The sequence below is a fragment of the Podarcis bocagei genome, assembly GCF_964188305.1.
Source record: "Podarcis bocagei genome assembly, chromosome: 8".
In the NCBI taxonomy this organism is placed as follows: domain Eukaryota; kingdom Metazoa; phylum Chordata; class Lepidosauria; order Squamata; family Lacertidae; genus Podarcis; species Podarcis bocagei.
Window position 1 is genome coordinate 42810156 of NC_138133.1, and position 14639 is coordinate 42824794.

Consider the following 14639-nt stretch of genomic DNA (forward strand, 5'->3'; position numbering starts at 1 on the left):
TGAACTTTCAGACAAATGGTCTGCAAACCAGTAGAATGCTTAAATAAAGTACTTTTTTCCATTACAGAGTAGAATCAGTTTGTTATATTCAGAACTTAATTATGGTGATGGAAAGCCAAGTCAAGAAGCAGTTGATAATTTTATTGATAATTTCACTGCTTCGGATTATCATATAATCCAATTAATGAAGCTGAACTCTTATATTATGAAAAGAACTATAGTTGATAAGGATCCCTCCAACAGGGCCTCGATACCATGCAGAACTGCCTATATTAGTTCATTTCATTTAATCCAGTGATCCTAAGAGAGTACAGTAGAAAGAAGAGCCAATTTCAGCAGCTGTCAGATCAAATATAAAATATAAAAAGCACTTTTCAGTGGAATGTAGTGTTGGCATATTCGTGGCTCTACCACTCAGCTTCTGCATTATCTTGTACAATTTTCTAAGTCGAAGCCTTAAATTTCAGTACCTTTCCTGTCGTTTTCCCTATGTTCAAGGTGCGTTACAACACTTAGAAGAGATAAAGCTCAAAATAATATGAGCCCATACTTTAAGAAAATGCTTAGTCTCAAGATTGTGTGGTCAAGGGAATGCGTGCACACAATTTGCAGTGCTGAAGTACCCAGCAGATAGCATTCCTGGGCAACTAGCAAACAGCAGGCAAAAGGAGCTGAATCTGGGATAACCACATTATGCTGGCTATTGAAGACCACTTTTATTTGAAGTATAACAATTTCCTCCCTCAGCAATTTCATGGGTCAACTTCAAACAACCTACTGAGATACGCTGCAGTAAAAATCAAAACTATTATGAACAAGGGGCCTAAGAATATATAGGGCCATGATGGGATCCAAAGTACAGTGGTACCTCGCAAGACGAATGCCTCGCAAGACGAAAAACGTGCAAGACGAAAGAGTTTTCCGTTTTTTGAGTCGTTCCGCAAGACGAATTTCCCTATGGGCTTGCTTTGCAAGACGAAACGTCTTGCGAGTTCTTGTGAGTTTGTTTCCTTTTTCTTAAAGCCGCTAAGCCGTTAATAGCCGCTAAGCCGCTAATAGCCGCTAATAGCCGCGCTTCGCAAGACGAAAAAACCGCAAGACGAAGAGACTCGCGGAACGGATTAATTTCGTCTTGCGAGGCACCACTGTATATTTTAGTTTACAAATTGAAAGTTTAAAAATATGCAAATGAATATAAACAGAAAGTAAGCATTCTTCAGTTTACATTATTTGTCCTTATGGCAAGATTTCAATTTCCAGGCCCAACGAACAGCAGGTGGCAGCAAAGCAGACTATTAAAGTGGTAGAAGTGCAAGAGACAAAATCCCAACTCAGGTCTCATCCCAAACTGAAAATCCAAAATATCTATCAAGGCATTTGTGCCTATTAACCTGGTTATCCTAACCTCTCCCCTTCCCCCTCCTTTGTCCCCCCAACTGTAGCAGCTGTGACAAAATATTAAAATTCTCATTAATAACTACCTGGATTCAGTCTACAGAACCAAATCCACCATGAATATTTCATACTACCCCAGACACCTGATATATGTAACAATACTTGATGCATCTGAATTCCACCAAGTACAAATTATGTCCATTGTTTATGAACAAGTAGACATCCATATCTCAGGTAAGCAAACTGTTCAGTGTCCCAGTTTGATGCTTAAGACAAAAATCAACCACTAACGTCCATTTTCTCCCCATCGCTAAGATTTCTGAAGTTCAGAGTTTATGCTAATATAACCCTAAAGGTGAAATATTTTATGAGAATGTTTACCAGTACAAATACTTTTATGTGAGCATGTTGAATTTGTAATCATTATGTCCCTTCTAGAAAGTTTCACTGATTTGGGGATATTAACTCAATTGTCTGAAAACATTTTGTGATAACCATAAACTAAAATATAGTGATCAGGTTTTTCTCCTTTGGGAGGGGGGCAATCTATACACTATGATGGACGGCAACTTCCATCAAAGCCTTTCTTGTGTAAGAAATAAAACTATTAGAAAACAAACGTTCTTAAAAGACACCACCTATTCATCTTACACACTTACAATATTAGGTACCAGCCCAGAATTTTTGCAGCAAGATATCATTTGATAACCACCTGAGAAATTGCTAATACAACCAGGGTCTCTTTATAATAATAATTTATTATTTATAGCCCGCCCATCTGGCTGGGTTTCCTCAGCCACTCTGGGCAGCTTCCAGCAGAATAAAACTTCAAACATTAAAAACTTCCCTAAACAGAGCTGCCTTCAGATGTCTTCGAAAAGTCAGATAGTTGTTTATTTCCTTGACATCTGATGGGAGGGAGTTCCACAGGGTGGGTGCTACTACCAAGAAGGCCCTCTGCCTGGTTCCCTGTAACTTGGCTTCTTGCAGCAAGGGAACCACCAGAAGGCCCTCGGCACTGGACCTCAGTGTCCAGGCTGAGCAATGGGGGTGGAGACGCTCCTTCAGGTATACTGGGCTGAGGCCGTTTAGGGCTTTAAAGGTCAGTAATTCACCCTACAGGCAACGCTGTAGGAACAGTATGCGTGCACATCCTCAACCACCCATTCAAAAATTACTTGAAACTTCCAGCCTTCTCTCAGCATGCTTAGAAACAAAATAAATAACACCAAAAGAAAATGTGCAATGATTTCTGCATGCACAAATATAAAAACATTTCTCCAAACTAGATGTATTTGCTGAAATGCTAACAGATTTTAAAGAGTTGGCCTGATTCTTCAGACCATGTATTAATAGTCCAAAGCAGCAACTACGAAGTTTTATCATAATCCTATTCTGCACAATACCACCAATCTTAAGGCTTAGTTGGAAAGACTTCAACACCTTTACAAATTTTCAAAATAATTCATTTTTTACAATTAAACTAATAGCACCCACTTAAAGTATTGGGCTGCGGTAGTATATCAGTCTACATGTAGACAACAAAGATATATGCATAGGGATGTACACCTCAGAACTTCATTTAATATTATGTTATCAGAGGCTTCATTTTTAAACTGATTAAACAGAGCTTCAACAATGCTTCTCTGCCACTTTATACTTACTGAGCAAAAGAAGGAATACATAGTTTATTCTCTGTTCATTCATCTGCTTCTTTTAGGCTGTCTATATAATTTGAAATACACAATGTTTTCTATCATAATTTATATTCGGCTGTAATGTACACTAAGACATGTTACAAAGGCTTATGACTATCCAGGCTGCAGGATCAAGTAATTCACAACATACATGAAATCTAATGTTAAGGGGACAGAAGGTTCTCACACACACAGTTTTCTGACGCTTATTAGTAACAGGGACAGATTTTCCTCACATTTATGTACACAAGCAAGCAGGCAAAGTTCTAACCATTTCAGAAACAGACAATTTAATCCGTGTTACATAATTTCACTGAATACAGTTGATATCATCCAAAATCACTCCTGAGAGCAAAAAAATAGTTTAGCATTACATTTTATATACAATTATGAAAGGATTATTAGAAACCAGAAGGGCATCCATTTAAGGAGCACCGCACTTTACGTATACTGGACATGACGCCCAAATGCGCCTTGACTTGTTCAATAATAGTTCTCTTTAAAACATATAATCCAACTACATGGCCCAACAGGCTCTCACTACTTAATTTATCACTTATTCAATATTTATGATAATCAGATGGCAGTCTCTGGATCGTCATTATTGTCTGACATCAGGATACTTCTCAATATCAAGCTTCTAAGTTCAGTTTGTCTTTGATGAATTATTCTCTAATCTCTAACCCTAAAATGTGTAGCTATTACTACAAACCTTTGTGTACACTCCTTTAACAGCAAATGTAACTTTTAAATTTTCTCCTTCCATATAGAAATATCCAAATGCATCCAGAAGTTACAGCCTGTACATTAGCCCCCCCCTCCCCCTGTAATCTTCCAATGGTCAAGTTCCTTTAAGGAATAAATGATTTCTTCTGACGTACCATTTATACAGCACAGTATGGAGAGTCTTATGGTTTCAGAACTGATGAAATGAGAATTAGACTTGAGCATACTTTTTCCAGTCACCATGGTCAGAGAAGACTTGAATGCAGATACCAGAACACATAAAAAGGAAATGTTTGTATTTGCATGCTTTTAAAGTGAAACATCATGCAATGGATTGTTCATCTTCTTCTTTGCAAATTGCATGTTATAAAAGTTTGCCAGAGACAGCAGTGACAGTACATGATGTATATTTTCCAATAAAAAAGCACTAGAAATCAAAGGCAACCAATATGTATATTTTTGCTAGAACATTTCTCAGCTACATAAGATCGAACAGTTAGCTGCATCCATATCCAAGAATATACAAAATTCTGCCTACAGGAATAAGCCTTTCAAGAATGTCAGTTCTGAAATAACTCCCTATGGTGGCTAACAGTTAAAAATAGCTAAGTATTGTGCTTTCAAAATTATCTACTTAATGACATAGAGATCAGAAATGAAACAAGCCATGAGGTTAAGTGAGGAGAAGCAGTTCAGACCCAACAAAATAAACTTTCTAGAACATAGAAGGTATGCATAGCTAATGGGCAAGTGTGCCAAGACATATTTGCTGGACAAAACTTTATTTTCCTTTCATACAACTAAATGATAAAAGATTGCTCAGCTGGAATCAACCTAAGGTACTTAAGGAAAAATTATTTGGAAAGGTCACACAGAATGTATTTCCAGAAAACATCTGGACTAGTCAGCCTGAATGCAAAATTATTGATCATTAAAGGACTACTGGGGACTCCAGATAAGGGAGCATCAATGAATCAACAGAAATATACCTATTTGATACCTGCAAAGTCCACCACTATTTTAAAAGACAAGTTTAAAATACCTGCCTCTTGTAATTAGTCCCATGTCCCAAAACAGAACTAATTCTAACCTTTCATTTTGCTTAAAAAGCCAGAAACCTTTTCTGCCGGTTAAATAGTATGGAAACAGCTATGTTTCTTCCAAAGCTTCACTGGCACCAGTTCAAGCCACAGCTAGTGAACTGAACATTCACCTGTGACAAGGTTATGTGTAAAACTTGAAGGAAAACTTTTCTCAAAGTGGAATTCACAGAAACAAGCTACCCAGCATAAAGTATGTTAACAGTTTTATTTTTTTGTATGTTAAATACCATGGGACAGGGCTGTAAGGATGAAAACTTTAACAACTGCCTCACAAGGGGTAAGAAATTCTGCCATGATATTAGCAAAGTAAGGTAAAGGATAAAATTTACACACTAAGAGGAATCATTTCCCCGCAGAATGCCTCATCATATTCCTGAACAAGTGGGATTAACATTCTAATAATCATTTTCCAAGAGGCAAGAGCAACAGATATTTTTTTTAAAGGATTATTAAAATAACATTTACAAGACTCTGAACAATTTTTGAACTCTTATTAAAACCACAGAAAGAAAGAACAATTCTTTATTTATGTATGACTTTTCATAAAGGACTGAATGTGCAACTGACACCTGCTATTGATGAATTAATATACAATTTGTCCAGCAGCCGGCCAGTTTGTCTTTTTATTGTGTTGTCTAACCGTGCAAGATCATTAGAGGCAAAGCCTGTATGATGCTGTACACAATAATGGTCACTTGGGGCCATACTACCAATGAAGTGGTAGGTAAATACATTTTTTTCTGGCCAAGAAAAAAAAGGAAGCTGCATTCTGCATGCTTCTCTCTCTTTTTCCCCTCTCTACAAGATGAATTTCCCTAAAAAGAATCCAATGAAAATGGCTGCAATTACAACAAGAAGTGAGGGAAGAGGATTGGAGACATTATCTCGGAGAGCCAAGCCTGATGTTCCAGGTTTATCCAAGTGTGCCACCTTTCTCAGCCTCAAACCTTCATCCTGAAAACACATGGGGGGAAATAATCAATCAAAAATCATCAAAGAGATTGTTACAGATCTGAATTTAACCAAAACATTTTAAAACTTAAGACAGGTTAAGATGAGATACAAATTTATTTGTGTGTGTGCACAGTATCTGACTTTAAAAGATGTCAAAATGTAGCACAAAATAAAATGTAGCATGTTGTGTATAAATTAGCAACAACAGCAAAATATAGTAATCCTTCTACTGTTATTTACCATCAATAATAGCCTGTTTACAAAACTGGGGAAACAAAAGACCCAACTATTTAAACTGTTCCACTGATGATGGCAATTTATCCCAGAACACCACTATTAGCTCAGGATTGCAAATTAATCAAACAGCATAACACTGCACCTTCTAGATTTTCAGTGAACACAAGATTTGCATGGCTTTGTATAATGCTCAGAAATGAAACGTAAAGACAAGCAAAAACAAACAAACAAAGAAACAAAAAACACCAAGGGAAAGCTTACACTACCTTGGATGCAAGGAAGTGTAAAAGCTGAAAACTGGGGCAAATCCTATCTCTCCTTTACCCTCAACCCCCTGTTCAACAACTGACTTCATTTAGGACAGTCCCCTGATTCTCGGGAGAGGCCAAACCCTTTCTGTCAGTGGAAGCCACTGACTATGATTATTAGTCAGGCTGTTATAGTATTATTTCAAGGGTGGGTTGGTTTTAAATCAAGGAGATTTTAAAATTACCAAGAAAAAAGGATCAATTTAAGTAACTGAAAACTGATCCCCTTTAGGAATAATAAGAATACACTCAAATACCTTATAACAAATAAAATACATGTTCACAACTAATTATTATTCCTATATGCTTGTATTGTGCCATCAGTACATGGTACTTTGCAGAATAGAATAAATCAGATAGGTCCCTGACCCCAAGGGGCTTCCCATTTAAGATGGGCAGTGGGTGGGGGAAGCTACAGGGACAGGCAAAGAATGCCAAGGGTAGGGAAGAAAGAACGTGGGCAGATATTTTATAGGCCATGTTGGAAGTGATGCATAAGGCGCAGCAAGGAAAAATAGTCATGTAACAGAGGAAGGGACCTTCAGTCAACTGTGATAAAAGCCAAGAGAACTGATGTCATGGGCAAGGACATAATGAGAAACAAGGACTAAAAGAGTGAGACAAGGCTGCAGACAAATTTTAAATCATGCATACCACATAGATTTTACACTGTGCATAATTATATATGCCTAAAGATCAAGGGACAGGTTTCTGTTTGGCTGTTTGGCTCTCTGTACACATGCAAGCATACTAAGCAAGATCACTTACTTGAAGGCTAACAGCTGCACTACTACATATGTTTATCTAGAAATTAAGCACTACTGAATTTGGACTTACTTCTGATTAAAACTTCATATATCAGGCTGTAAATAAACTGAAACTTTCTAGGAGCAAAGCTAATAGTTACTAGGCAAAGAAGACTGTTTGGAATCCCAGAGCTTTGTGCATGAGCAGAAAGAACTTCTACTTGCACATGGTATATGACGTTGGTGATTTCAGCTGCAGAACTGCAACTCTTGGACAGAAATCATACACTTTCAGGTATCATACTTGGACCCTCTACAGTACCTTGGGGTGGGAGTGGCTCTTTTGGGAAGGGGGAGTGAGAAATTTTCTACATGCACATGGGATACTGCAAATTGGATCCAAGTCAGTGTTGGTCCATGAGATGCAGAGTAAGTGTTATGTTCTTTTGTTTGTAGTCATAAATCTTCATGATTTAAAAGTGGGTGATCCTGCACTCCTATTTTATACCCTCCAGCTACCTCATCTCTGCAAAGTGTGTAGTTTTCACAGCCACTAGAATACAGGACATACTCTTGATGACAATTACAGGATGACATCTCTTGGATTCAAACCAAGGGAACCTCACAGTAAACTCACATATAAAAGAAAATACTTTCATAGAAAAGAAAGTACTTTTTCACATAGCACAGTTAAACTATGGAACTTGCTCCCACACGATGGAATGCCAGTGGTAGTCACAAACTTGGGTGGCTTTAAAAGAAGATTGAACAAATTCATGGGGCTATCAATGGCTGCTAGCTAAGACAGCTATATGCTGCCTCAGCAGTTGTTGGAAGCAGTATGTTTTTGAATAAGAAGCTAGAAACTACAGGAGGGGAGTGATCTTGTCCTTGAGTCCTGCTTGTCGCTTTCCCACAGGCATCTAGGTGACCCAGGCAGGATCTTAGAGTCTAAATCCTAGTTTAAAATGTGAACTAAGTTTTAAGAATAATTTTATTTTCATCAACAAATCTGATTAGTCAGATTCTGGTTTGATATTCTGGTTTGGAGGTAGTCCTTAACAACAGGCACATGAACAGAGCAGGCTTGGTGCTAACAGGACTATCAGTTAAGAAAAGTCGCTTAAGTTGAAGCCAGCGTCAAATTATTTTACTGTGTGTTATTAAAAAATTAAACTTTATCTCTGACATTAAAAATCTGAAGAATTAAACATACTCTGACCGGGAAATTTGCTGTAGGTTTGCTAAATCCTGTGGGTGACATCCCTTCCTCCCCTCCACAGTTCCTTACGCTCCTCCAAAATCTGCTCAGGTGTGAGGTGGGTGAGGAGGAGAGCCCTGTGAAATCCCATCATGTCTGCTATTGTGATGTTGCCTATTGCTTACCAATTCTTTGTTCTTGGAAAAAAATGATATGGGATGTATAAGAAGGGTACTATGATAAATACTTCCGTTTAAACAGGGTGTTTTTTTAAAAACAACTTTTATGAATCTGCTCTTATGAACTTACTCTCAGATGTCTGTTTTCCTCTGATAGTTTCACCACATCCGCCTGAAGTCTTTTGCATTCTTCCACTAGCTTCCTTGTTTCAGTGTCATTAAGCGAAACACTGTGTGGTTTTGGCATTGGACCATCCTGCTTAGCTGTATTCAGTATTGGAGCAGATTTGCTTGCATCTATGTCATTCTGCAAATATTAAACATGGTTTCAGAACAGGATTTTCTTTAATCAAAGCTAGCATTAAGCATTTTTTAGTTTTAGTACCATGGGGGGGGGGGATACCAAGTTAGTTACAAAGATGACAAAGCTGAAAAAACAACCAGAGAATAACCATTGTTAAAGATGATTGATAAAGATATGTTGCAGGACCATTTCCCCATTTTATTTCATCTCTGAATTCATTTTCCTCACTTAGAGCTTTGCAGTCTGAAATCTGCATATGAGCTTTACTAAATCTTTCCTAAAGAACAAATTGTTTTAAAATAGAAGTATACACAAGCCTGTGTTCTCTTACAGTTCCTAGCACAACTGAAAGGAACAAAATGTAAACAGATGAGGTATGAACAAAACACTAGGAGATGTATAGTATAGTTATTGCACTAAATCCTGGGTCAAGAAGAGACCCAGCATAGATACCTGAAAGCAGACATTGGCAGACATCTAATACAAAGAGCAATTAATCAGAAGACAATGAAGAAAGATGGTTATTATTTATAAAATTCACATACTGCCCCTTATCCAAAGATCACAGGACAGTTTACAGTATAAAAACAGAAAATAAGTAACATAATAACCAAAAAGTGGGGGGGGGATACACAGGCACACACCCTGTGGCTATGTGTATGCACATGAGAAAGTTGGGGTGGGCTAGTCAGAAAAGCCAAAGGACCTCCAAGTGGTTTAAGAATAATGACAGTGTGCTGTAAGTGTGATTCTGTAACTGATGTAATTGTCTGAAGTGGTAATTGCCTGTGTAGCTGAATGTGTATAAAAGATAATGCCCGAGAGGATCAAAGTTCAGCCAGCCTCATTTGCTGACTCTACATACATTTGTATTAATAAAGGCCTAATTTTTCACTTAAAGCTGTTGTCCACTGGCATATCTTAGGAAAACCCTAGATAGGGTGAACCCTTTACAAAATTTTCCAACATCAATTTTTTTAAAAAAAATTCAAGTGGATTAAAAATAGAGAAACAATTTGTACCCACCTGATTCTAAGATGAGAAAAACTCAACAGAAATAAACATCTTAGCCCTGGGTGTAAGACAGAGAGTAATCGGGTCCACACAATGTTCCTGATGACCCAATCATGGTTGGGAGATTAGGAATGTCCCTGGGCTTGCACACTCCTTATGCTCCCCTTTCTTAATGTGTTTGCCAACTGTGATTTTGAGCTAACCAGGATTAGCATTAACATCACTGCAAAAGGTAATGCTGCCTTACGATTAGTTGATATAATGGAGAGGAATAAATTAGAGCATGGCAGAGAAAGAAGTTAGGACATCAAGAACTGAAAAACTATGTATTTCATGTGACAGTCACTAAGCACAGTGGCTAATCTGCAATATGACTCAAGAAACTTCAAATATTTAGGAAACATTTTTACTGTATTTGATTATAATACAAACAGTATAGGCTTGAATAAATGATATGGCAATAGACACAGACTTGCAAAGTACAGTAAGACGTCATTGTGTATGCTGTATGCATTTGACACATACAAGGCTGAATCAAGCACAAAATTTAGCTTCCTAAAATTATCATTTTTTAAAAGAGTTTTAATAGGAAACATTTATTATGCATAGGTTTGGAATTAAAATAACTGTAACATTTCAGATAAGTATATTTTGTAAACTAATAACCCCCTTAATATCAACTGTTATCTCTGTCAAATATTATTGACACATGTTTCTTTCAGCTACGGCAAATAATTCTACCCAATGCACATACCTTTTTTGCAGGAAAAGTGCAAACCATGGTTTCCTGGTTCAGAAATAGTGACAAACTATGATTTGTGAAAACCAGAAAATAACCACATGTACAAGGGGAGGATGGAGTGAATGGGCTCTTTTGAGGCAGTTCTCAGAACCAAACCATGACTTGGTGTAATATCAGAACAAATCCAAAGATTTGTTTCCAGTTGCCAAGGAGAATTTAGGCTCCTGCCCTAAGACTGTTTCAACTGCCTTACTAACCCTTTTTGGTCCCTTCCATCTGAGGCCTTTCACTTCTTCCCCTTGCCATATATCTCAATCCTAGCAACAAAAATTAATAAAGCAAAATTTGAGAGCAGAATACACTACAAAAGTAATGCTATTTTAGCCATTTTCATAGTTCAAATAATGCTCTCTTCCAATTTAAGCCTATTGATATTTTCTTAGCTAACTACAATAAATTCAATTAACCACTGAGGCACTAGAAGAGTTTGAGTGCTTTCAGCTCCCTAAAACAAACCTGATTCATCTTGTGTTTGACCTCACTGCCTTGCTCCATCATGTCAATCTTCTGGCTATAACTTGCAGGTATCTGAAGATTCTTGCTGTTGGATGGAGTTATGTGTACGGATCCTGATGAAGATAAAGTCTGAGGTGGAAGCTGAGACATGCCCTCAGCACTCAGCAGATCTCTCATTGCAAGACTTAGGGGAGTGACTAAACCAACGGCTAAAGGATTAGGCTCTGCAACCCCTCTCTGCTACTTAGAAAAACATAAATGTTATGCACAAGCAGTCAAGTAACAGCTTACAAGACAGGAATAGGCAAAAAAGCTAGCTTCTTTTATTGATTTTATTGACTAAGGGTGCTAATCTAATCACTTAGTAGAGAGTAAGCCTCACTGAAAACAGCAGGACTTACTTCTGGCTAAATATGTATATGATTGTGCTATACACAATACAGTGGTACCTTGGTTCTCGAACTTAATCCATTCTGGGAGCCCATTCGAAAATCAAGGCACAGCTTCCGATTGGCTGCAGGAGCTTCCTGCAGTCAAGCGGAAGCTGCATCAGACGTTCAGCTTCTGAAAAATGTCCACAAACCAGAACACTTACTTCCAGGTTTGCGGCATTTGGGAGCCGATTTGTTCGGAAACTATGCTGTTCGGGAACCAAGGTTCCACTGTATACTGTAAACTATATACAGAACCACATATAGAAGCTAAGGCTACTTTTGTTGGGGTTTCCACAGCACTTCCAACTGCTGACAAGAAATTTTAAAAGCAGCTTGACAGCAGAACTTCAACGGCAAAACCATAGCAAACAGATTTCTGGCTGGATTATAGTGTATCCTCCAGCTCAATTAAGTTCACTGTTTCCTCTCTCCTATTTTCTGTAAAGCAGCACTTTCTATAAAAAATAGCAGCGCTACATAACTAATTGTATCAAGGAAACATGCTTGAAATACAAAAAAATCTGCAAATAATCTTCTGGTTTAATAAATGGAAAACTAAGCTAGCAAATATCAAACATCAGTGCATGGTGGACAAATGTGAATAATACTTCTGAAAAGCTTTAAATTGTCTTTCTTCTTAAGGTGGATGATATAGTATATAACTTTCTACCCCAACCCTAGAGATTAAAGCATGGTCTTCCCTGTCTCTATCAATTATGGACTGGTAAATTACCCCAACCAACTAGATTTAAAAGTTCCTACATCCTTGTCTGGATATAGGTTTCACTTTTCCCCACAACCCAACCATGTATAATCATGTGAGAGCTGGCCCTCAACTTTCCCACAGCAACCTCTTCCTTAGGTACACTGTTCAAAATATTGCAAATGGAATTCAAGGCCATACATTTATTTACCTTTGTGACAATGACCGCAATAACTAAGTGGCAATAGCTTGGACTATTGATGCGGGGCAGGGGGAGAAGAGGAAAGCATAAAGGATATTGGAGGGCAACAGATTTGTAGAGGCAAAAGAACAAGGATTTAAGAATCACAGGCAGGAATTCTTAAGTTGTACCAAGGTTATCATCATGCCATTACTGTGCTATCTGAAGTTTTTAAATATTTTGCAAAACAATGGCCCATTTAAGTCTCTCAATAACAAAAATTAGAAGACAGTTTTAAGAACATTACAGATCTCAAGGCCTTAGGATTTAGCAGCTTTTTCATTAAATCTAAGAGTTCTGTGCTTCATAGCATGATCTTGGCCATATCAATTTCTAGATACCCTGACTACAGTTACACCAGTGGCAAGGCTAGCCCTGCTTTAGGAAACACTATGAGATGGCAGGCAGTAAGGGCAGGAATTGCTGTCTGAATGCTGCAAGCAAGCGTTTTGAAAACTGTTGTCCCTGAACGGGAGAGGGCACTGGAGCTCTATTTTAGGCAGCAAATGTCTTGGGTCAACACTGAGCAATGGTGCATCTTCATGCAAGAATCAACAAAAAGCACATCCTTGCAAATAGTATGACAACCATGTTCTGCTGCCCAGGACCATTTCCTACGTACCTATACAGCATGTGCAACTTAACACCAGGTACCAGGTAAGATGGTGCAGCCTAAATTGGCAAAGAAGGAATTGGATGCATACTGTCAGCTTCCTTTTCTCAGATCTCACACTTGTAGCTTTTAGCTACAGCACTGAAATAAAAAATATAGAAGTTCCTATGCTAATAACCCCTTTCACTCATGCTTCCAACTTGTTTCATCCTCCTTAACAGGAGAGTATTGTAGGATTGCCCGTAGCTCATTGTGTCATAAAAACATATGAGCTCTTAGAATATATTACCATACTGCTTTATCTTTTGAACTGCTACCCTTCTTCAAAGATTTTTATGTGATCATACATGGGAGTCTTGAAGTTTTGTTGCTCAGTTCCCAGTGACAAGGTCATTGCACCTCTTTGAAACACACCCCATCTTCCCAACTGACTAGCTTGCACTCACTGTGTAAGCAACACAGTTTTCAAGAGGTGGAACCAAGGCAGCTTTCACTTTGACAAAATGAGCTAGGGATATGCATGCACAATTTCATATGGCACACACTGATGAAGAAGAGACTGATAGGGAGGTTACAGAAAATAGTGCACTTATACTGTATGCTAAAAAGAAATGTAAAAATACAAAGCTTTTTGTGTGCTACTGAATCACTGGTTACACTGCCCCATATTTTAATTTATTTAATACAATTACATAAACTGTTCAGATACAAAACAACTACAAAGCACATTCTTAGCTTAAGATATGTTGTTATAAAATCACTACTTGAAGTTGTTTCATTTTTGTTTATTTACTTACCAGCTTATCATTTTCATTAGGCATTTCAAATACACATCTCAATTTGGAGTCCATTAAGTCATCAGACTTTGCATCCTTCCACTAGGACAACGAAAATAAATTAAATTTTAGCTGCTTTTTAGTAAGTCATAATATGCAAACTTTGCAAAATACAAAGTATTTTAAGACTGAATAGGCTTAGAAGTGGGAAATTATGGTTTAAATAATTACTTAGACATGAAGCTCTTAGGCAAACCAAGTCTGGGAAGATATTAAGCAAAAATATGTACAAGTCTTGTGTCTGAGCACACTGGGGTATACCACTATAAGTTTTCCTGGTTTAATTAGCCATACATTCCCACTATATCCCACTACACTCCCCAAATTGGGAGGCTATGGTTACCAGGATCTGAAACCATGGTTTGTTCCATTTCTGGCAAGCATAGGCTTCCAGTTTAGATGTAACAGAAAATATAACATACACAGGTATGGGGCTTGTGCACCTCTCTGCTTAATAAACAAAGAAACGATACTATCTCTCAGCCTAATCTTCAGTGCTTTGGTGGATATCAAATGGGGGGGGACTAAAACATGTCATGTTCAAAGATAGTGGGGGGGGAAATATTTTATTTTATTTTTTGTTTGGATCAGGCTATCAGGAAGGAAATTTGATTGGCATATTCCCTGAAAGAAGAGATTCCCCCTACTTTCTAAAATTAGAAACTCTGAAGTTGTATTTGCCACAAAATT

General features: G+C 37.7%; 1 protein-coding gene across 3 annotated transcripts in view; it reads right to left on the bottom strand.

Annotated features, from left to right (window-relative positions):
• Nucleotides 1–4252: 4252 nt before the first annotated feature.
• Nucleotides 4253–14639, bottom strand: part of VAPA (VAMP associated protein A) — a 33944-nt gene continuing 23557 nt past the window's right edge. For 2 of the 3 annotated variants that reach the window (XM_081205657.1, XM_081205658.1), the window contains exons 4-7: nucleotides 13911–13991; nucleotides 11123–11362; nucleotides 8677–8853; nucleotides 4253–5875 (exon numbers count right to left, since the gene is read on the bottom strand). In XM_081205657.1, the coding sequence (XP_081061783.1) occupies nucleotides 5720–5875; nucleotides 8677–8853; nucleotides 11123–11362; nucleotides 13911–13991 (654 nt within the window). In that variant the 3' untranslated portion in view covers nucleotides 4253–5719. The remainder of the gene's footprint in view (nucleotides 5876–8676; nucleotides 8854–11122; nucleotides 11363–13910; nucleotides 13992–14639) is intronic. The other variant, XM_081205659.1, reaches the window with a different exon arrangement.